Source organism: Echiichthys vipera, assembly GCF_963691815.1.
Source record: "Echiichthys vipera genome assembly, chromosome: 16".
NCBI classification, from domain to species: Eukaryota; Metazoa; Chordata; class Actinopteri; order Perciformes; family Trachinidae; genus Echiichthys; species Echiichthys vipera.
Genome location: NC_139841.1, coordinates 22,323,713 through 22,345,828, shown reverse-complemented (window position 1 = coordinate 22,345,828; position 22,116 = coordinate 22,323,713). Strand labels below are relative to the sequence as shown.

Genomic DNA, 22,116 nt, shown 5'->3' with positions numbered 1-22,116 from the left:
GCATGCAAAAAAACTTTTTTATGACTTAATGCAGAATCCGTGACATATTTATACGTATATATTTATTTAATTATTAATATTATTGTAGGGTATTTTTGTATTGCCACTGTGTGCACAAGACTTCTTATTATTAAGCAAGACATATATAAGCATCTAAATGTTGTGGCAATGGTGAACATTATGTAAAGTGACACGCGCTGCACGTTTCAGTTTTTGGGGGCACTGGTATAAGTGTCTTTTAAAAATCAGTCATTAGATTATTATGTTTTTTTGTTTTTATTATTATTATTTGATTGTGTGATTCTTAATCCTTTTGTACTGTGTGTATTGCTTTTATTTTTTGTATGGACCTTGAGTCTGAAATAAAGCTTATCTATCTATCTATATTATTATTGTTGTAGTTGTTGTTGTTGTTATTATTATTATAATAATAATCCCGTATCGACTACTGTAACTCCCTTCTCTTCGGTCTACCTTACAAACACCTCCATAAACTCCAACTGGTCCAGAACTCTGCAGCTCGGATCATCACCAGAACCCCCTCCATCCACCACATCACCCCTGTTCTGCAGCAACTCCACTGGCTCCCGGTCAAACTCCGCATCGAATTCAAAATACTCCTGTTTACCTTCAAGGCCATCCACAACCTCTCCCCTCCTTATCTGTCTGAACTCCTCAACATCGCCACCCCTTCCAGTTCCCTCAGATCTGCCTCCTCTGTCCACCTCTCTGCCCCCCCCGCCCGCCATGTCACCATGGGGAGCAGGGCTTTCAGCCGTTCTGCCCCCCAACTCTGGAACGCACTTCCACCGGATCTCAGGAACTTGGACTCTTTCACACACTTCAAATCAAAACAAAAAACTCACCTATTCCGGACTGCCTACCCCACTTAACCATCCATATTGTCTTTTCTTATCTGTTTTGTATTTCCTTCTTAGTGTTTTTATCTATTTTATTTATTTTTATCTATTTTGCAATTGTACGGTGTCCTCGAGTGCCCAGAGAGGCGCCCTCAAATTAAATGTATTATTATTATTATTATTATTATTATTATTATAATATTAGATATTGCTAATAGAATTGTTGCTGCTCTTGTTGGGTCTGTAAATCATAAACAAGTCTGAGTGTGGTCTAAACCTACTCTATATGTGAAGTGTCTTGTGATAACTTTACTTATGATTTGGCACTATAAGAAGAATAAGTAGCAGTGGCACCGGTTCGAGCCCCTGTGTGGACCATGAATGGAGCTTGGACTGGAGGCTGGAGAGGTGGCAGTTCATCTCCTGGGCACTACCGAGGTGCTGTTGAGCAAGGCACATAACCCCCAAATCGCTCGGGGCGCCGGTCACTGGCAGCCCCCTCGCTCTAACATCTCTCCATTAATTGCATGTACAGATCCTTTCTGTGCATGTGTGTGTATTTCGGGCCTGTGTGTGTGTAACATGAATAACAATACTAGAGTGAAAATCGAATTTCCCCTTTGCGGGACTAATAAAGGAATTCTTCTGCTTCTATAAATACACTTTAATGAATTATTGTTTTAATTGTATTTGTATTGTATGTGTTTTGAAAAGGGCTCTATCAATAATGTTTATTATTATTGTTATGTGCAACACTTGCCAGCTCTGAGCTCATCCTCCACGGTCCCCACAAAACAGACAACTCTTTGAATTGAAATCGAAAAACACGCCCATCCCCTTGTTGACAGATTGATGTGGCTAATTCCTCCCGCAAGGGGGCGCTGCTCTACTGGATGAGGTTCCCTGTGCCCGACTCTTGGTTCAAGACATTGCCGTGTGTGTGTGGTGTGTGTACCCAGTGAAAATTACCCGGAGACGGACTAGACAGTTTTTGACCGTACCAATGTGTCTGGCCTACAAATATACTATATTAACCCCGGCGGAATCATCTCATGGACACAAGAGTGTAACGAAAATGAGGGAATAATCGGAAGAGAGACACACGGCGAGGCTCGACTGTGTAGCTAACGTTTTTGTTGAACTGCGAGTGGGATCACAGCTGCGAAAATGTCGGGGAAAATAGAGAGCAAGCAAGGTAAGTCCTGCCCGGATAGACTCAACCACACTGCTCCACCTCGGGATAACGGTATTCCTCACACGGATGGATCAAATGTGGGGCTCTGTGGACCAATAGACGGGGCTCCATGTAACAGTGGAGGGATATGTTGAGTGTAAATGGTGGTTTAATTGGGCCTTACGGACTGTTCTTTTCTCGGCTATCTAGTTAAATAAAGCTAGCTGGCATTAGCTGCTGGAGCAAATGGCTTTTTCTGTAACCGTTTCAACCTCATGCTGGGTGGAGATAACTAACTGGTTACCTGACTAGTAGCGTTAAATGACTAACCTTGTTACTAGGTTACTGTTACTAAGATAATGCGGGCAAGAGAATATACAATTTAAATGATAACATTCTATAGCCGTTAACGTTTACTTCACCGGCATTCCCCCGTTCACTCTTGAGCCCAATGGTCGTAAATATACCCTGGTTTTGATTGTTTGGGAGCTAACACACAAGAACAAATCTCGGCTTTTCACCGTGTTCGAAACATTTAAAGTCAATTACATTTATGAGCGTTTGTAACCATTTGCCTGCTTTTTTTTACTTGACCGTTAGCTCACATTTAAAATGGGTTTGTAACGGTAACGCTAGCAACAGCTACAGATTAGCCTCTCACTAGCTAACGCTTAGCTACGTTGTTACCTAGTACACTGACTGACTGAGTTGAGATGCGTTCACGCCCAAAACTGCCGTGTGTGTGTTTGTTGTGTTGATTTCAACATTGTGCACGTGGCATTTTTGAATGCTGCTTTGACCCAAGTTGTGTGTGTCCACTAGTTCATTTTGTATGCTACTTTAAAGACAAAGCAGTGCAGAGTGCAGTGAGTGTGAGAGGGAAACAGGGTGGTCTTCTTTGGGTATGCCTTTGGAAGGAAACTTTATACCCGCCAGCTACACACTTGCATCCCACTCCCACCAGCTGTCTCCCTGCTTAGCTCCACATTCAGTCCTGTCTGTGATGCCTGCAGTAAATGGACACACACACACACACCATCACAGACACACAGCTCCCAGTAACAGGCAGGGAGGGAGTGTCATCCACCACTAGCTCAGTCATTCTTCATAGGCGTAAAAGTTTCCGATTCCTTTCGTGTCTTGCAGACAGATGACTACATATGGTCACGGCCAAATGAAAACTCCAGAGGCAGTGCAGTGTTTGTAGACTGTGGTTCAATGATAAGTGAAAAGCAAATAAAGGCTCAGGATAATAGTCACTATGAGCCCAATCCATCACCTCTCTCATGTGGACCTGCTTCTCCCAGGGTAGTTGTGTTTACCAGGTCACTTGTTGGCCTGCAGTCTCTGCTGTCTTCCACATGTACCCATCAATCCCAAAAATGCCAGACACCAATGAAATGGAAAGAGGGGACGAGGCCAGGGACTCATGGTAGCACTGAAATACTGCAGTGGGCATAGCTTCAGTGTCAGCTTGTTAAGCCTTTTCCTTAGAGAGAGAATGTGTGTAAGGAGGATTGGAGAAAGTAGATGGTGTTAAAAGGTGACTGCTGTCTGTGGGCTTAGGCTGTGGAGATTCTACAGAAAGGGGACCAGTTTTAGATCGTGACAGAAGGAGATTAATTCACTGGTGCCTCGATGAACAAATTAAAACGGAAAAGATTTGAATAAAGTGAGATAAAGGTCTCGTCTGTAAGTAGGGATTCCTGCAAATGGGCATAGTCATTGGTTAGGGTTTAAATCATGATATGAAGCTAATGCAAATGGTTACCATAGGACACAGAGCGAGTAGGAGTATCAATGCACACATGGACACCAAGCTCTAGCAGGAGACTTATGGCCAGCATTTCTTCCAGAGTCACTAGCTGCATCAACATACTCCCTCCTCACCATGGATACTGTGTCCTGCCGTCACTGACTCGTCCTCTCTTAGGGGGTAAATACGGCTACCTGTTTAGAGCCTTTTCTCCCTCTTGTGTGTGGCTTAGTAAGGATGTCATCACCTAGAGAATCATGTGGGTGGTTCTTGTGTCTGTTTTGACACTGAACCCCATTCCCTGTATACGCACCCACATGACTTCATCACACAGGCAGCCCAAACTGTAATCCATAAACAGATTCAGCAGTGGTGTTGCCCAAAAGAGCAGCACCAGCAGCAGCCGACAGCCAAACTCATCTGCAAAGCTTTCCTTAGAGAAAATGAACTGGGTGGAGAGAGAAGACTGAAAAAATGTGCATTTTTATTTGCGAGTTGCACTTGTTTAAATGGACTCAGAAAAGGGGACTGTCAGGTTTATTTGGATTGTAAAAGGAAAAGAATATAAGTTCTTGAACCTGTGGAGGTTTTAAACCTGCCTTTACACGTAAACAAGGTGTGGTAAATAACTATCCACTCTGATATGTCTACGTCAGCCCTTATTAACAGCTCGTAGGTCCCTCTTGTAGGTCACATCCAGAATGTCACTTTTCTCACTGGTGCAAAACCAGCTAATGATGAGTGATGTATATAATGCTTTGGGTCTGTTTATATTGGTTATGAAATAAAATTACACTCTCCTCATTATCTCTGCTGTATTTTAGTGCGGAGTAAATCTAGCCATTCCACTGTGCTGTATGTGACTCGTCTAATGAGCCATTATCCAAGTTCAGACTCTGTTCTATGTACTTCAGCAGTAGTTTCTGACTACTGAAACTAGTAACATTGGTCTTTGTTTAGTATGTGAATTTGTGTAATTTAATGCTTTTAATGACCTGATTAGACACCCTTGAATGATTCTACCGTCGCAGTCGTAGTGATGCATTTAATATAGCTTCATGTTGTGGAATAAACCCCGCATCCAGTTTTCAGGAAAACATTTCTGTTAAAAAAATACAGTGGAGAGGCACATTTGATGTGACTTTATTTTGCAGAAACAAGAGTGTGTATAACCTGTGCATGAACTCTGCCTTCACATGAATAATTCTAAAACCGAATGGCTTGACTACACCTTATAATTAAAGCTGTCTCTTGTCAGCATATTCACTCTGTGTTCATTTTTACAGACTATGACATTTCTTTTATTCTGAAAATAAGAAGAAAGCCAAGCTGAATTTCTGGCAGCATTTACCATACTGTGTTGAAAAAGTACCGCAGACCTAATTATGGCATGATTATAAATCCAAACGTTAGGGCTTAAGCATGGCTGTAGTGCATAAGTGGACTGCTTGTATTGCTGTTGACGGTTACATTTCCATTAGAGCTGCAGCGATAAGTTGTCAACTATCAAATGAATCGCCAACTATTTTGGTAATTGATTAATTGTTTTGAAATAATCTGATTCCACCCTCTTAAATGTGAATATATTCCATTTTCTTTAGTCCTCCGTGACAGTCAAATGAATATGCTTCGAGTTGTGGACAAAACAAGATATTTGTTTAATTGATTTGAAAAATTGTTAGTTCCAGCCCTAATTTCCATCAATGAAATGAGTCTGAGTGGTGGTTTTGTTTCTCTGTCTGACATATGTTGCAGTAAGAAACACCATTATGAACACCCAACTTCATGACTAAAAGGAACAAGCCTTAACTAAGGCTATATTTGTACTAATGCAATTATTGCACTTGCGGAACTAGCATGTCCTCATTTTCCCCACATGGACTGTGATTGTGACACAGCTTTGGTGCGTCTGTGTTGGTAACAAAGTTGTGGGTGTAGCAAAATGTTTATTATTAGCCTGTTGACTCTCTTACTGGACAGTCAATGGTAGTAGCCAGCCACAGCGGAACTGATCCATCAGTTCCTTATTTTAGATTCCTGCACCAACCCCACCCCCCCTGCATAGTGTGAGAGTGTATCTCTGTATTTGCCTTTGAAAGGGTTCAGCTGTAATGTAGAGAGTTTACTCTCAAGCATTCCTTGAGTTAACACAGCAGTGTAAGTCATTTTGATGGCTTTGTGTTTGCTAAGTGGTTACTGCGTCACTTCAGACTGAAATATCTTCTTCTTCTGATGTTCAGAAATAGCGAGACCCGCATGCCTTGATCACCAAAACTTTGAGCAAGTGCAAAGTGATTACAAAAGGGTTCCCCGCATGATAACGTTCATGCACATTGCTGATGAGTGATCCCTCTTTTGCACAGTGCAAGTTATGGCTCTTGGTTTGACATGCTGCAATTTTGAGGTTTGATGGCGAAAAGCATTTCAGCCTCCCTCTCCCCCACAGAATGAGAGGCTTGCTGTTCCCATATAGGTTTAGCTGTGTTGTAATTAGTTTTTTTTTGTGTGTGTGAGCTGTGTATGGGAAAGCAAAAAAAAAGAGGGAGGGAATAGAGCTTAGGGAGAGAAAGAAAGAGGGTGGAGGGAGGTAGAGCAATGATGGGAATTGAATCTCTGCACAGAGACAGAATTTTGGAGAGAAATGGATGGATTACATGTTGGATAATGACTGGACAGCGGATATCAATGAGCAGTGGAAGGCCATGTCTGTGAAGGCACTCGGGTCTTTGTAACATGGATATTTTCAAGGCTGTACTACCTTGCAACATCTTTGAAGGAGCTAAAGTTGGCAGTTTTTTGAGATCTCATATGTAATTCAACCCGGCTCCCATTTACAGGTCGTATTCATCGCTCTACTTTCATGTCTGCTCTTCAGACTTTTTGCTCAGAGGGGATCGCTTTAAAAGATGATGCTTCACTTGATTTCTCCCCTGTGTGAGAGAGCAGGTCATTCATTCCCGCAGGTGGCATGCTCACTTCCTCGTGACTCTCCAGTACATCCCCACTACTGATAACTCTGGGTTCGACCCTCTCCAGGACCACCGATGACAGCTTTGACGGCCTCTCTCAGAGGTTCTGTCCATGCTTGTGTGATTCTAGACATATTTACAAGAAGAATCATTTAATTAGGAATTGACTCTGGAAAAGCACATTACTTTTTCACTTCCTCTTGCCTTCTCTCTGGGCTATTTGTGGATCTTTCCTACAAAGTGTTGCATAGTGTGGCTGAGTCAAGAGAGAATGATCATGCGGGTCAGTTAGTTTGTGACTAACTCTCAGCAGTGCTATTTAGTGATAGCTGTGAAAAAATGCCAGCCTGATCAGCAAGTCATCAGTAACAAGTGTAACCATCAGTATCACTCCTGGACCAGTTGCTGTGTGTGGAGTCGGGCTTCTTGGATGGGCAATATAAGCTGGAGGAGCCAAGCCTCCTCAGAGGACACAGACTCCTCTCTACAGGGAGATCTGGATGAGGACACAGGTAAAGACAAACATGTATACACTTCTTCTCCTGAGACATGCAATTTTTTTTCCACAATTCAAACAGCACAGAGCCAAAACAAGTCGGAAGAATAGACATTATTTCAATGAACAGGCCAGAACACAGGCTCTATACACCGCTTAAAATTATTCTCAGGCACAGGGTTGCTCTGTTACGGGAGCAGCGGGTTACAGAAGTTTCATCGCAGGCACACTATGCATTTATTCAACAGTTTTTTTTTGTGAAATAAGTGCATACTCGCATTGTTTTTGGGAGGGATGTGTGCTTCTTTGTTTAAGGCTGCTGTAGCCAGTTTTAGAGCTTTTAATGTAAAATTGGCTTGTTGGCAGAATGAAATGCAGGGGACATTCCTCGCTGTGCTTTTTGTGTCGTGTGGCTTTATAGAAGGTGCTCATTTGCTCCGCTGAAGTCTTGGGTGGACCCAGCCCTAGGAGGCTGCTCTGCAGGGCCACAGACTGCCTTATCACCTCCAAAGTGTGTAGACACAAGCCATAGCTTCTCTGATCTTTGCTCATCAGGGGTGGATCTTCCAGTGTGTCAGTTACACAATATACAAAAATATGCATTGGTACACCATGGTCTGTAATCTTGGCATCTCAAATCCAACCTGCCTGTCTTGCTTCACCATGGTAACTGAGCCTGTTTGTTCAGCCACATTTTGGGGTCAACACTGTTTAAGTTGTTAATATTTGCAGTTAGTTTGTGCTTCTGCTGTTAAGCTGCGTGAACAGACCCACCCTGGTGAGCCAGTAGCACATAGAGGCTCCATAATTAAGGTAGTTGAGTCCATCGTTGTGTAATTACACAGTGCAGAGTGCCATAATACCTTGTTTTGAAAAAACAGTCTGTGTGTGCGCTCAGTCTAATAAATCTGTGCATTCCAGCCCAGGCGGCAGTAAGAATCAGTGTTTGTATGGTTGTGTGTAACTTGTCGGATGATTCTACTTTCCAATCTAATATAAGCACAATCAGCTGATGCCAATCTCAATGCATATTCACAAATCTTTTTCTAAACTGCAGAAAATGTAAGCACACTCTTCAGTTTAATCTTAATACATAGCTACTGCATTGATGTCCAGATTGAATAATCAATTTACCAAACCCCAAGTCTCCACAGTATGTGTTCATTCTCAATCATTTTAAAGTTCAATAAATCTAAGGGACCAATACTGTAAATCAGTGTTTCTAAGTCCTGTCTGTTTTTAATCATGAAACAAGTTAATTGTAATCCTTTAGACGCTATAACTAAAATGATCAGGACTGAGAACCACTACCAAAACTCGCAATGAGACCTATGACGTTTCCTTTTAGTTCTTCTTCTTCTGCAGCGAGGTTTCAGTTGAGTTCATGTTTCAGCTGGCTGAGATTTGTGTTTCGTGCAGAGCTACAACGTTTGCATTCATATATTTCAATTTAAAACCAGAGCCAGTTATTGGAATGTATTGTATCCAAAGGGAGACAGTCTTGCCATTGTGCAGTAGCGGTGAAGAAACACAGTATATCAAATAGTTATTCAATGCACTTGCTGACTACCATGCATACGTCACTGGTATAATATTGTCACCACTTTGAATGAATAAAAGAAATAGCTGTCTGCATGCACTTTTCTAAACATCCAAAGCAAAGTGAGCAGCAGGCAGAGTAGTGAAATAGTGAGTGGCCTTGGTGCGACTGAGAGCAATGATCTCAATGGCTGAAAAAGAGTTTTACATCGAGTCGTGTCTGTGTGTTCTTGTGTTGAATGTGTCAAATCATTCAGACCCCAGGGTGGCATGGCTGGATCAGGCAACTGGCATACAACCAAGGGGATGTCCCACAGTTGCTGCTAGTTTCCGATGCCGGCTTAAATCAGGAATGGAGACAGAGAAGTTGACATTAGTGGCAAATAAGTCACTGTTGTTGTCAAGGCGTGCATGTGCGCGTGGGTTGGGTTGTCTGGGTACATAAATGATTCTGAATCATTGGTCTGATATCTTTTTATCATACCCAAACATTATATGACATTCTTTCATGCAGACACACACACTGCTATTTCGTCAGTGACTGTGTGTGTCTACCTTCACTGACCCACTTCCTGTTATATGTTTGTGGACACTGTGGATTCATGAGCTTGTAAGGAAATTGCAAAATACTTTGCAATAGTGAATTAAGTTTGCTCCTGTGATCAGAGACTGTCGGTCTGATTAGGTCAAACACAAAATATATCCTCTTCAGACCTTCCTCATACATTTAGACGTTTTGCTCTTGTTCATAGATTTTCAACACTACTTGAAACAACTTAAAGAATTTTGCTGTTAATGCTTGAACTGATACTACAAATGTGACTTAAGTCAGGTCTAGCTCTGTTTACAGCGAATATTCACGAGTCAAGTTTTGACCAAAACCACAAACCTTATTGTTCATTCTGTTAACGCAAACATATGTTTGAGTTCTTTTTTTCCCCCTTGTGCTTCATTATGTCTCGATGTTTTTATTATTGTAGTTGTGAGGAAACGCATATGGGGCATCTAGTTTGCACAGTTCTAACGAGCATCCCAATTATGCGGACAAACTGAAACAAATGAGGAAAGGGAAGAAATCAGGATGAACAAAAACTGTCTGTGTCTGACCTCTTTCCTATTAAGTGAGGAAGTTTCTGCAAAGTCTCTCTGATTATCTTTCAAAGCATATCGTATTTTTTCCACATATTGTTTTTTAGTTGTAATTAATCTATAACAGACGAACTTTTGTTCAAATCGTTCTCCAGCAGCTTATAACGTAGACCATGTGCAGCTGTAATAAAAAACAAATGCAGCATCCATCTCTGTCATCCAGTATGTCTGCTGCAGTGTGTCTGCATCCAGAGGAAGACCAGAGGACAAAACAGTGATCAATCAATAAATAGAGCTGGAAGATGACAAGTAACTTAGATGCATTTTCATTCATTTTTTCCACACACTGCTGCATAATATAATGTTTGTAGCCTTTTGTTTTCAGACATTATTGTTGTGACACCAAAACAGTTCTCCATCTATATTTGAATACACTTAAACTAAAGAGATTTTGTTTGAAGGACTTATTATCCTGAAGACTTGATCCCAGGTGGTCCTCAACAATAAAGCTTTTGCAGTATTTGCCCTACCTTCTTTTAAAGTCTCAAGTAATTTTCCTCACAACTCTTGTCCTGTCCCAACATGCCGTTTTATAAACTACCAAAGAAACGTACAATCTCAAAGCAGTTTTATGTCACTTTTTTCCAAAATATATACAACACCAAAATAGGCTCAGTGAAGAAGATTTTGCACATAGGTGCCTGGTTGCCATTGGCAACTATTTTGAGAAATTGGCAGCCAATTCTTGGCCTTTGGTTGCCTTCAGTGACAAGCACTTTTTAACATATGAGAAATGGGTAAAGTAAATGGCAAAATGTGTTTTCACAAAATACATATTTTTATGTGTTGCATTAGTGATATCTTAACATTTCTGTGAACCACACAATTCTGCATGTGCGTTTACTCATGCCGCAGACATTTGTTTCAAAGACGTGATAAAACAAATTAAGTTTTTTGACTGTGGACTGAAGAATCTGACTAATTCGTCAACATCACAAATTAATATTCAAATTGATTCAACTGACAAAGAAAAAGACGAACCTGGAAAAACATGACAAATGATAATCGTACATTTTTGGTTCTCTATGTCACAGTCATTTTCAACATTAGGCTGCAATTAAAATGGACCTTTTCTAGTTGAATGCACTGATATTAAGGCTGCTTTCCTAGACAAATCATGTTTTTTAAAGAAAATTATACATACAATGTCAATCTAATCAACAACACTGAGAAAATAAAGAATAAATGAAGAGACAATTTCTAAATCAGCCCAAAAATCATTTTCTGCATTATATGTTCTGTAAAAAAGATTTTCACATCAGCGCTTATTGGAAAACATATATGGCAATACCAATAGACACTGTTATGTCAGTGATAGGGCAATATTAGTTGTAGTCTGGCTCTATTTCAAACCAGATAATGGAAAGCACGAGTCTTGTTCTCTATGGTCGACACATCTGTCATCTCAGCCTATTTTTAAGAGGCTGTGAAACAATCTGAATGCAAGTTTGGTTTCTCACACTGCATTTGAACTGCAAGATGAGTGTGTATTATTGGCATCTGTCTGTCAGTCTTGTCCAATTCATTGTGTATGCACAAAGTGTCGAGAGGATGACAAGTAGCCCGCTGTACGCACAAGATCCGCTTTGTACAGCGCTCTAACATGGGGAGAGTGGTACCACTCCTCGCTGCTTGAGGCCATTTACTCACAAGAACGCTGTTGCTTATGTTTCTCTGTATCTGTCTCTGTCTTGTACTATGGCAGTGAAGTGATTGGTTCTCTTGTGGTTGATTGTCTGTGTGTAGGATCAGTCTCCTATCTCAAGTGCTTTATAGTGCCTGTTTGCCTCATGCTCTCTTGCCAAAACAGCTGCCGTTCACTGAGATCTCTGAATTCATCTCGGTAGATCACAGCGTTTTTAGCTGTCGCAGTGTCTCTGTTCTGGTGCTGCGTGATGTTACAGATACTGACAAGCGGGGTATTTATAGCACTTTGTGGTTCTTTAGTCTATTGGTTTCACCCAAGGTGAACTTGCTGCCTGTCTGCCTTTGCTGAAACGCTCGGTTCAGAAAGCAAGCTTTAAATGGAACTCCACAAAATGCTGCAAACCACCGTAACCATAAGGTCACTTGAAGGATCATGCTTTGCTTTGAGCACGTCTCCGTCGGGTGGTTGTGTGGCGCCGTTAGCTTTGTGTGAGTTTCAATGCGCTGGGGTATGAGGCTTTGCCTGTTTAGATGAGGTGAGTTGTTATACAAGGTAGCTGTAAAAGCAGAGGTTCTGAGTCCAGGCTGCTCTGGACTGTGAAGTTTGTCCAAAAAAGAGGGAGCGGCTCTACATGACGGAGGCAAGGCACAGGAAATCGTGCCAGTGACCTCGGCGTCAGGGGGGAAGGAACAGGAGGGGTACCCAGGATTGTGTGTACGTGTGTATGCTGTGTGATTTCCCGCTTTCAACACCATACCTCCCATGTACTTGCCCTGTCCTCCAGTATAGCAGTGGAAATGTATGTCACTTGTCTGAAGCCTCATACATTCCCTATGTCAGTGCAATCAGGAGCTGTCACCACCAATGGATTCCCAATATGGCTGAGAAACAGGGCTAAATCTAACGATTGTTTTCATTGCTGATTAATCTTCTGAGTATTTGCTCAATTAATCAATTCATTATGTAGTCCTTGGACTGTCTGGATATAGTGAAAAATGTCCTGATGGTGTCCAAGATATACTCTAAAATCGATGAAATTGCTTCATTATAGTTTATATGAAGGTTGGAGGAAGTTACTGCTTTTATTGTGGTAGTCTACGAGTAACGTGACGTTGTATCCGTTTCTACCAAAACAAGCCTAAGCGAAAAAATGTATATGTTTAAATGGTATTAATAGGATTATATCTACCGATGTCCCTTATACATATTAGATATAAGATTTTCCGAAGTAAAAGTCTGTAAGATTCAACTTTTTTCCATGGTCTATTGTTAAAAAAGTAAACCATTAATTGCAATTAATCTTAATATCAAATCACAAGACATATCGAATCGGCACCAAAGTCTCGTGATAGTACTGAACCGAGAGAAAAGCAAAGTCTCCCAGCCCTAACTGTTTTCCTTCTTTCAGTGATACACATGGACTCTACAAGTTCCTTTTGTTTTTTAATCATCCTCCTGGCTACTAGATTAATAGCCCGTGAGGTTAAGCCTGAACATTTCATATTTTCCCTTTGTTGTTAGCTTTGTCACTGTGCCAGAGTGTGCAGCTTTCTTGTTTCATGTGCTGTGGACTATTTGTTGTCGGTGCTGTTAAAAATCGGGCCCTGTGGCCATCCCTCTGCAACTTTCACTTTTGGTTGGATGGTTTAGAGGCACTCTTTGTGTACTCATTTGTTTCTGTCTGGGGATGTGGCTGTGCATTGTGTGTACATGTATGTATCTGTTGTAGATGGGACAATTGAGTGACCCAGACCTCGGGGCTCCCTCCATAGCTTTCAATACATCCCCGCTGGACTGCTGTGCCAAAAGCTCCTATTAACTAGTTCCATTAGCACGCCCAGTGCCCACTAAGAGACCTCAACTCATATTGAAACCATACAGAAAGAGTTACTGCCAGAGGAAGGATTATTTGAATAGTCATAATACGTAAAGGTCAGTCACAGCACACAGTCAATGCGGTGTGGTATAATGCTCGTACTGTATGTGTTCATTGTAATTCTAAAGCTGTCACATGCAGTATTACTAATAAATTGGTGTTAATTTAGTTGCAGTTACGCACAGACATACTGACCTAAAAGGGAAGGTGTGAAGAGTGGCCATCAAAAGCTGTTAAGCAGAGAATTGAATGACTAAAAATAACAAAAATAGCTTGTGGGTGGGGGTTAATTTGCCAACTGAGCCACCAGCTGTTTCGGTATATTTTGGTTAATTTTTTTAACTTCTCAAATGCACAATTGCACAGTGACGTGTATTTGTGGACAAACAATGAGGTCTTCACCGTCATGACACTTCCTAGAATGACGGAAATGTGTGGGCTAACTACCAGCAAATGGGACCAGTACAAATGAACCACCAGTCGGAGGCACAGCCGAGAGAAAAGATGCTGTTGACTCTGCTCACAGAGAGCTTTGGAAGAAGGAGTTGTGTTGGCTTCATAGTTAAACAGAGGAGGCATTGAGCCTAGAGACTTGTAAATGTTTCTGCCACCACACAGTGCACAGGCCTAATAGTCCCACCCTCTTCTAAAGCACCACCTTCCAGGCTACTGGCCTACATCTGTCACATAAGAGAGCTCGGCATCAGTCATTCGGTTGATGTATTGTAATGTACTGTTTTGATGGAGCACTTTTGAAATTTCTCGTCAATAATTGACATGCTTGCCCTTAAGAGTTCATGCAATGACTTTTTTATTTTTCAAATTTCCTGCTTTCAAAGATGAAATATTCTCTTTGTGAGCTTTGAATACATCAAGTTGTAAAACCAGCTTCCCTTTTATGGCACTGCGGAAAGTCCCTGCCAGGATTTACTGTAGCTTTCTGGTGTCCGTGCACCAGTAGTTAACCTGTCCACTAACTGATCACACACACTTACTTTGCAAATAACAATTATATATTGACACAGCTCACCTTTCGCTTGTGGTTAATTAATTCAATCAAGCAACGTGTATTTTACCTCAACAGACCGTTGAGTAGGTATCCTCGTGTACAATGGTGTCAAGATGAAAAATGTAATTAAGTACACAGTTTTATGGTATTAACGGTATCTTATCTGGATTATTAAACAGAAAAAGCAGAACATAATACTTCCATATTATTGAGAACTGTTGATATTTAAGGACTTTGAGTTACAATCTGTATTACTTTTATACTTGGTAGAGCTTGACCAATATGGGATTTTTGAGACTGTTGCCATTTTTAAGAAGGGAAAATTCACAAGATTTATATAATTTTTTTTTAAATCCCCTTAATCCCAGCAGGGAGCCAATGTAGGCCTGGTGCGGGGCTTGTAATGTACTGGGGGAAACCCTAGATATGGCAGAATGAAAATAGACTTTCTTTGTAGATTGTAAACCGATTTTGCCCCGATGTGAGTATGCAAAGGTTATGCAAAGGTAAGTCTGCTTTCTTCAACAAATAACTTTATCAAATAATATTTAAGAATATTATACGTAATTTACTATATATGAAGTTCCTAGTTATAATATGCTGTATAAAGGGCCTTAGTGGAATTCCTTTCTTCATTTGATGAAATTATCCAACAGCCTTTGTTAATACTCTCATGATAGAAAACTTACTTCAAAACAGACTAGAAACACTTTCCTCCGAGTTATTTTGTTTCATTCTGAACTTTATACAGCCTGAGCTGTGTATTTATTAGACAGCATTTAAACAAAATGCATTACAGTCATGAACAACTACATGCCAGCATTTTTCCCTGTCAGAAGACATCGTTCCTCCTGTTAGAAAAAAATAAAATGTCAGTGCAAGTGCTTTGCTTTAAGAGTCTTCATATTGACCCCACTGCCCCCAATATTATCTACACAACATCCACCACATCTCATCTGCAAACTGTGTAATTATGGAGCTGTGCATAGTCTGTCCTAACCTCAGCAGCCTCAAGTTCAAGTGTAGTAGTTTATTTTAAGCTATGTTATGACTATAAAACAATATATTTGATTCCCCTCAGTCTTCTGCCTCAGACCCAGTTTTTCTGTGATGTTCCTACAGCAGTATAACCTTGTGATTGGGCTCTTAATATATTGTTGCAAAACATTGCTGTAAGCCCACTCTTTTGTCGCTTAACATTACAGAAGGTTCAGATAATATATTGCGCATCACACTTCATTTCAGCAGGCTTTCAAACAAAAGCAAGAAACGTATGTTATTTAAAATAAAAGGGTTTATTTGTCCCGTTATCTCCATTGTAGATACGATGGAAATATCTAGATGGTATGTGTCGGAGTTGAGCCATTTATCCTGAGAAATAAGAACATAACACCGTACAAATAAACAGACTCAAGAATGCAAGGTGTGTCACCAAGAGATTAGGCTGGATTTTGTTGTTATATGCCTCCACATGCTGCTTGTTGCTTAGTTATTATTTCTTAATGCACCATATTTTCATCCCCAAAGATAATTCTAGCCTCCGCTCACTTTGTAGATGTGTCACACAGTATTGAGTGAGGATTTTGTTTTGTTTGTGTAATCATCGTGAATCAGAATGCATTTGCATGTTCAGTGTTATTCTCACCCCTTTTTTATGAGCTTCCAAAATGGTGAGAAGGCGGATGAAAGTAATTTTGATATGTTTTTTTTTTAATCTCACAGTGTTATCTCATTACTCATAAGGGTAAAGATGTCTCGATCACAGAGCAGGACTTTCCCCGTATAGATGTTTTCTCAATCATCAGCCACTCCGTCTACTGTGTCACCCCTGTGGTTAGATTTGAGAGCAGATGGCACACTCAGAAAAAAAAGAGACTGCTCTCTACTGTATTTTATTCACTTTCCTTTCTTCACAAGCTGAGCATGTTTGACCAAGCACGATTGCACTAAGCAGTTATGGATCTGGTTTGCTGTTTTGTAACATGGATCTGGGTTATAGATCTCCCGTGTTGCGTGGTCATCCTCTGTTAGCCATGGTTGACCAGTCTGTCCGTTCCCATGCAACCCAGCACGCAGATCACCTTCATCACATCATCACATTGATATTTGATCCTGATCATTGACCCTTGGTTGCTGGGGCTGCTCTACTAGTCATTGACGTACTGAGGGGCATGTTTGTGTAAGTTTATTAATAGCTTAAAATTCAGTCTCATGCTGAGGTGGTTTGTGATTATGAAAGAGGAGATCAGGAGAAAACCATCTCTTTCTCAAATAACAAGTGCAGCATTTTCTTCCAGACAAGAATTGAAATAATGGTAAAAATCGTAAAAATGGTCTACAAAACTTAAGCGTGAAAAACAAATTTGAGTTTCTAATTTTGAAGAGTAATTCTATGTTATCATATAAATTGGCTAAGAATGAGCTGTTTTCAATGACATCGGCGAAGTATTCATTTCTGTGAGTCCTCTCAGTTAGAAATAGATTATTGTAATCCCTTATTACCCAAGTCAAAATGATTGGCCCATTATGTTTATTTTAGGACTTCAGAAGTAATTGGGAACTGAGTGGCTGAACGAATCCAGTGTTTGGATGTGTCAGTTTGCATTGATAATTGGATTTGCCACATGAAAACCATCTTCTATCTCTCATTTACTCATTTGTTAGGTGAAATACAATAGATGGTAAGTGTACTGAGCACTTAGCGTCCACTGTATCTCATTTACTTACTCGGTAAGTAGACTGGATGCTTTGTCTTCCCGTGGCTCGTTGTTAAACGGCATACTCAAACAGCACAGCAGGCAGACTGTAAAACCCACCAGTGGACTTCTTCCTCCATTACTTCTGCAATCAGCCATTAACCAGGGCCACGTTCCATACCAGGGCTTCCTCTTTCCCTGCCATCTTGAGCAGTAGCTCAGCTTTCAACACACACGCACACGCACACACACACACACACACACAGCCTGCTGTGTGCTATAGTGCTGCCTGTTGATAACTGAGGACATGAAGAGGATTCCTATTGTAAATTGAACACAGCCAACAGGAAGCCAACCACTACAATGAAAAAAATAAATAATTCAAGCACTTAACTATTTCCTGTTAAATTCTGCTCTCTTTCCTCTCCATTTTCTACCTGCTGTTCACCCCACATGCCTCAGACTTGCATTCCTCACTTGTGCTCCACAGCAGCTCTGGCCTGTGGAGATATAATACTCGGCACTGCACCTCCGTGGTTCTTGTTTTACGGTGTGGCAGACATTAATTCTCTCACTATGTTGTCGTTTTTATAGACAAATGAGGCCACATTGCAGACACTGTTGCTTATAAACAATGCACTGCCCTGTATCCCAGGGCAGGTTTTCTCTAATTTTCCTTAGTGTTTTAAAAGTGAATAGATTTAAGGTTTAGTTTTTAACACCAGTTAGTTGGCATTCAAACTAGATCAGGCAGTCCGGCCATAATGAAAGCCCTCCCATTCATTTTGATCAGGGTAGTGCGTTTAGGCTGCGGCGGTGGAAGCTTCAGGGGGGGTGCGGAAAATTTTTTACTGCAGTGAAAAGTTGAGACAGATTGAACTTTTGGAGAAAGGCAACCTGACGTCACGCTGCAGTGGCCAATCATGCAACCGGTGATCAGACTTTGTCAGTCCGTTTTCAGGAGATGTGAGAGTCCCGTACAGTATACAGTATCACCGCTGCCTTTAGCACAGCCACAAGAAAGTAAAAAAAAACCAACACAAACACTTCAACCCCTGCAAAAAAACTCCAGCGCAAAGCTCAGTCCCTCCATCTCTTTTCTTTTACTTTCTCTTTCCCCTTCTGTGAAATGATGCTGCCTTCAAGTGCGGTCAGAAATATCAACATTATAACAACGAACTGATGAAAAAAACTAAAATTGTGTATAAGTATAAGGTCCACCTGTGCTTCATTAGGGGGTTAAATAACACAACAGGGCATCACACAAATGGGCCGTTTAAGTGACACACCCACTGCTTTAACGCAGCCATGAATCGCTAGAGCTGCCGGAGGCCTATGCTTAAAAGAGAGGTGAAATTAATATGCATCCTTGTGTTAATCTCCATCCTCATCCGTGCACATACTCATGGGTTTCGTTCCTGTGGATCTGTGAAGGTCAGAGAGCAGAAGCAGATTACATTTATTACTTTATTTATTACATTACTACATTTTTAGGTAGCAGCCCCTTCATCAGTTAAACTAATGATAACTGTCATGCCCTGCTTTGTAGATAAGAATCTTTTAGACAGAGTTTTAACTATCTCCTGTAGACACACTTTCAGACGAGTCCCTCTTCAACAGCTGGCACAGTGACCTTTCTGACTCTTGCTTCAATCTTCCAGCAGGCTGAACAAGCTGAAGTACGCAGGCCTCGCACACTTTCATCGAGCAGGCTTCATTGAGGGAGTTCAGCGGGAGGTGACAGCTGTGTGTAACCCCAAGCATAGCCTCCCCTGTATCCCTCCACCCAGTTTTCATCCTATTCCTAGAGTAAGAGGGGAGGGTCAGTGAGGGGCCGACCAGCTGTCCTGTATAGATCACACCTGTACTGAACAAGAACCAGATCAATCCGGCAGCCTGTCAGTTCAGTCAGATCTGGACATGCTCATATGTCACCAGTCATCAATTGTGTCGGAGGGACTACAACAACTGGGACCCAGGGATTTCCCACTGAAATATTTTACTGTATATCCTCTCTCCAGACGTTTGGTCAGGCAGCATCGCGTTCATCGAAATGTGCAACTAAATGTGAGGGTCATTGCATTAAGTACACAAAATAAAGCAGTCAAAGCAAATCCCACACGTCAAAGTAGGAATAATAAGTCGACACATTAACTCACCGTTTTTACGCCAACTGAATGGATATGTGTCAGTGTGCAATCTGGCACCAATTATATCAACCTTCTCATGCTCACAGAGACTGTCCTATAAAAAAATAAGAACACACACTGTGTACGCAACATTCAGTTTATTAGAAGGCAGCGTTTCAAACACTTTCAAGGATGTCTCTATCAGAAAGCCTCTCAGATGTGCTGAAGTTTTATTTATTTATAACACTTTTGGGCTGTTTTCCTTTACTTTGGCAGTCATGCTAAAAACTCTATAAAATAACCTATTTACATGTACTCCAGTGTGAATTAAATACTTGAAAAATTAAAAAGTATGAGTATTTTATTAGAAACAAAACCAAGGCGAGGATCAGAATGTCAGAGGTCGTCCAAAATGATGTAACTATTGTCATAATGCAGATCAGCTGCTGATTTTTCAACGATACCATTTCGCGATAGATACTATATAGAAAATATATGAATTGATTACTCTAAGAATTGCCCTTAGGTGTGAATGGTTGTCTGTCTCTGTTCGTCTCTATGTGCCCTGCGATAGACTGGCGTCCTGTCCAGGGTGGACTCCGCCTCACGCCTGATGTCAGCAGGGATCGGTTGAAGATGAATGAATGAATGAATGAATGAATGATATAGTTTTGACAATAGATATCGTCATATTGCCCAGCCTGTAGCAATCGATAACGCTTTGGCAAAACAGAATTAAATGTGGAGGTCTGAGGGCCAACAGTTAACTCAACAAATGAGAAAATATGCAAAGCACCTGTAAATATGCTCCCCTGTGTTTTTGCATGTTTGTATTTATTATTGTGTAATGAAGCTTTGAGACACTCCAGCAGCTTGGAAGGCTCTTGGGGACTCTTCTATACCATAGAGTTGTGTGAGAACCCCCCAAGGTTTTGTTGAAGAGTCGTTCAGACTGGAGTGTTTGTTTTAAATGTCCCCAAGGCCTTTCAAAGCAGCGAAGTATTACAAAGAAGTAAAAAGTAGTACAAATTTAAATGCCTCCAAAATATGTTTACTTGCTAAATCCCTCACTATTTATTGTCAACAATGTGATTTTAGTGATTAGTTTTCCAAGAAATCTGATTTGGACTTTTACCAAATTAGAATAGACATGATAATAATAACAAACATGGGTTATTATTATGTTTTATTGCTACAATATACTTTATACAGGAGCCTTCACTGTAAACTAATCACACTGACTGTGAGGTTGCAGTGTATAATGGTGAGGCTCAGGGGAGTGTGTGTGTGTGTGTTCAGTTCTCTGTGAGACTGTTGCAGTTTACAACAGAGGAGTCAAACCTCACCCTTTATGGAAGTGTAACCAAACTTTACTGTTTGTCAGGCTCACTCCGCTGCTATGTTGCCTTGTATTTTAAAGGGAGTAGTACTCCCTTTATTAACAAGTAAAAACTGTTACAAAGGATCTGGTCCCTTCTGGGAATATTTAAGTGTCAGTTTCCAATTCTTTTCTTCTTCACTACTCCTCTAAACGCAACCTTAAGGCAGTGAAAGTCTGTATGTTGACTATAAAAAACAAAATGATGTATGAAAATGTTACACAGAGTTTAGAAAGGCACACCAGCAGAAAAGGCATGTTGTGGTCTGGGCATCTGAAAAAAATTTAAGCGAAAAAAAATGTTTTCACTGTGAGGTTTCTTTCAGTCTTTTATTCAGTCCACGACCAGTCAGATTCAGTGTAATAGATATTACAACCAATGACATCACCACCTCATAACTTGAGGACTTGGACAGCGGCTGGGGAGAGCGGGAGGGATGGCTGGGCCAGTCTCTGCTGGAGGAGCGGAGGGTGGACGCTGAAAGGCATACATGACTATAACAGAGCACTTCACTGTATTCTCTCTCTCTGGCGCTGACTTTCTCTCTTTCACTCTGTTCATTTCTTCCTGTTGGTGATGTCATTTCCATGCTGAGCCAGACTTCCAGTGAACTCTGGAGGAGGGGGGGGAGGCTTTCTGTCCTCAGAACTGAAGAGAGAAGGAGGGAGGAGGTGGTGGTGGTGGTTGTCGAGAAATAAATAGGGAGCAGAGGAGACAGGGAACCGGCCCAGTGTGCATGATAAACAGCTGAGCCACGGAGGCCGCGATGGTGTCTGCAGGACCAGCTGTATCGATCATGGCGGTGACTCATTGTGCTGATGTCACTGCTTCTCAACTCTGTGCTGCTGGGACTCTGGGTTGCAGCTGTAAACTCACACATAGTCCTTCTGGGCCCGTTCAAGCTGAGAATGAGCAAGGAGGCGAGGGTCCAGCACATTGTGACATCAGCCACTCTTGCCAGGAATATGGGGGGGAAACGAGGTCAAACAGATGATGTGTGACTTAATTCATGTGGAGGCTGCTGTGCAATCAAAAGCACACGGTCCGCCCTACACCCTGCCATAAAGTGAAACCTTGCCAGGATAGTACTCTGGCTTGCAGCGAAACTGGCTAACACAGGTATAGCCTCAGGGGTTTTAAAAAAAACTCCTCACACACTGTCAGCTCTATGCTATTCAGGCTCTGTTTAGGTGCACTGATGCAGCACATCATCCCCTGTGGCTAAGCTACAGTGTATTGATCCAGACAGCTGTGGAGATGAGCAGGATGTCACCTTCTGCAGGCTTTTCATTGTCTAGTCACTAGTGTGAGTGATACATTTAAACTCTTTTCACTTATGAACTCCTGACTATTTCAAGACAAAGTCCAGAGTTTCATTTTCATACACGCAACAGCAGATTCTCCCTGTCAGACATGGCAGGCTCTCAGTTAGTGGA

The 22,116-nt window shown here is 41.3% G+C and overlaps 1 protein-coding gene across 5 annotated transcripts in view; it reads left to right on the top strand.

Annotated features, from left to right (window-relative positions):
- Positions 1-1,810: 1,810 nt before the first annotated feature.
- The window catches only part of rapgef1b (Rap guanine nucleotide exchange factor (GEF) 1b), a 43,871-nt gene continuing 23,565 nt past the window's right edge, over positions 1,811-22,116 (top strand). For all 5 annotated transcript variants that reach the window (XM_083930164.1, XM_083930165.1, XM_083930163.1 and 2 more), the window contains exon 1: positions 1,811-2,055. In XM_083930164.1, the coding sequence (XP_083786290.1) occupies positions 2,028-2,055 (28 nt within the window). In that variant the 5' untranslated portion in view covers positions 1,811-2,027. The remainder of the gene's footprint in view (positions 2,056-22,116) is intronic.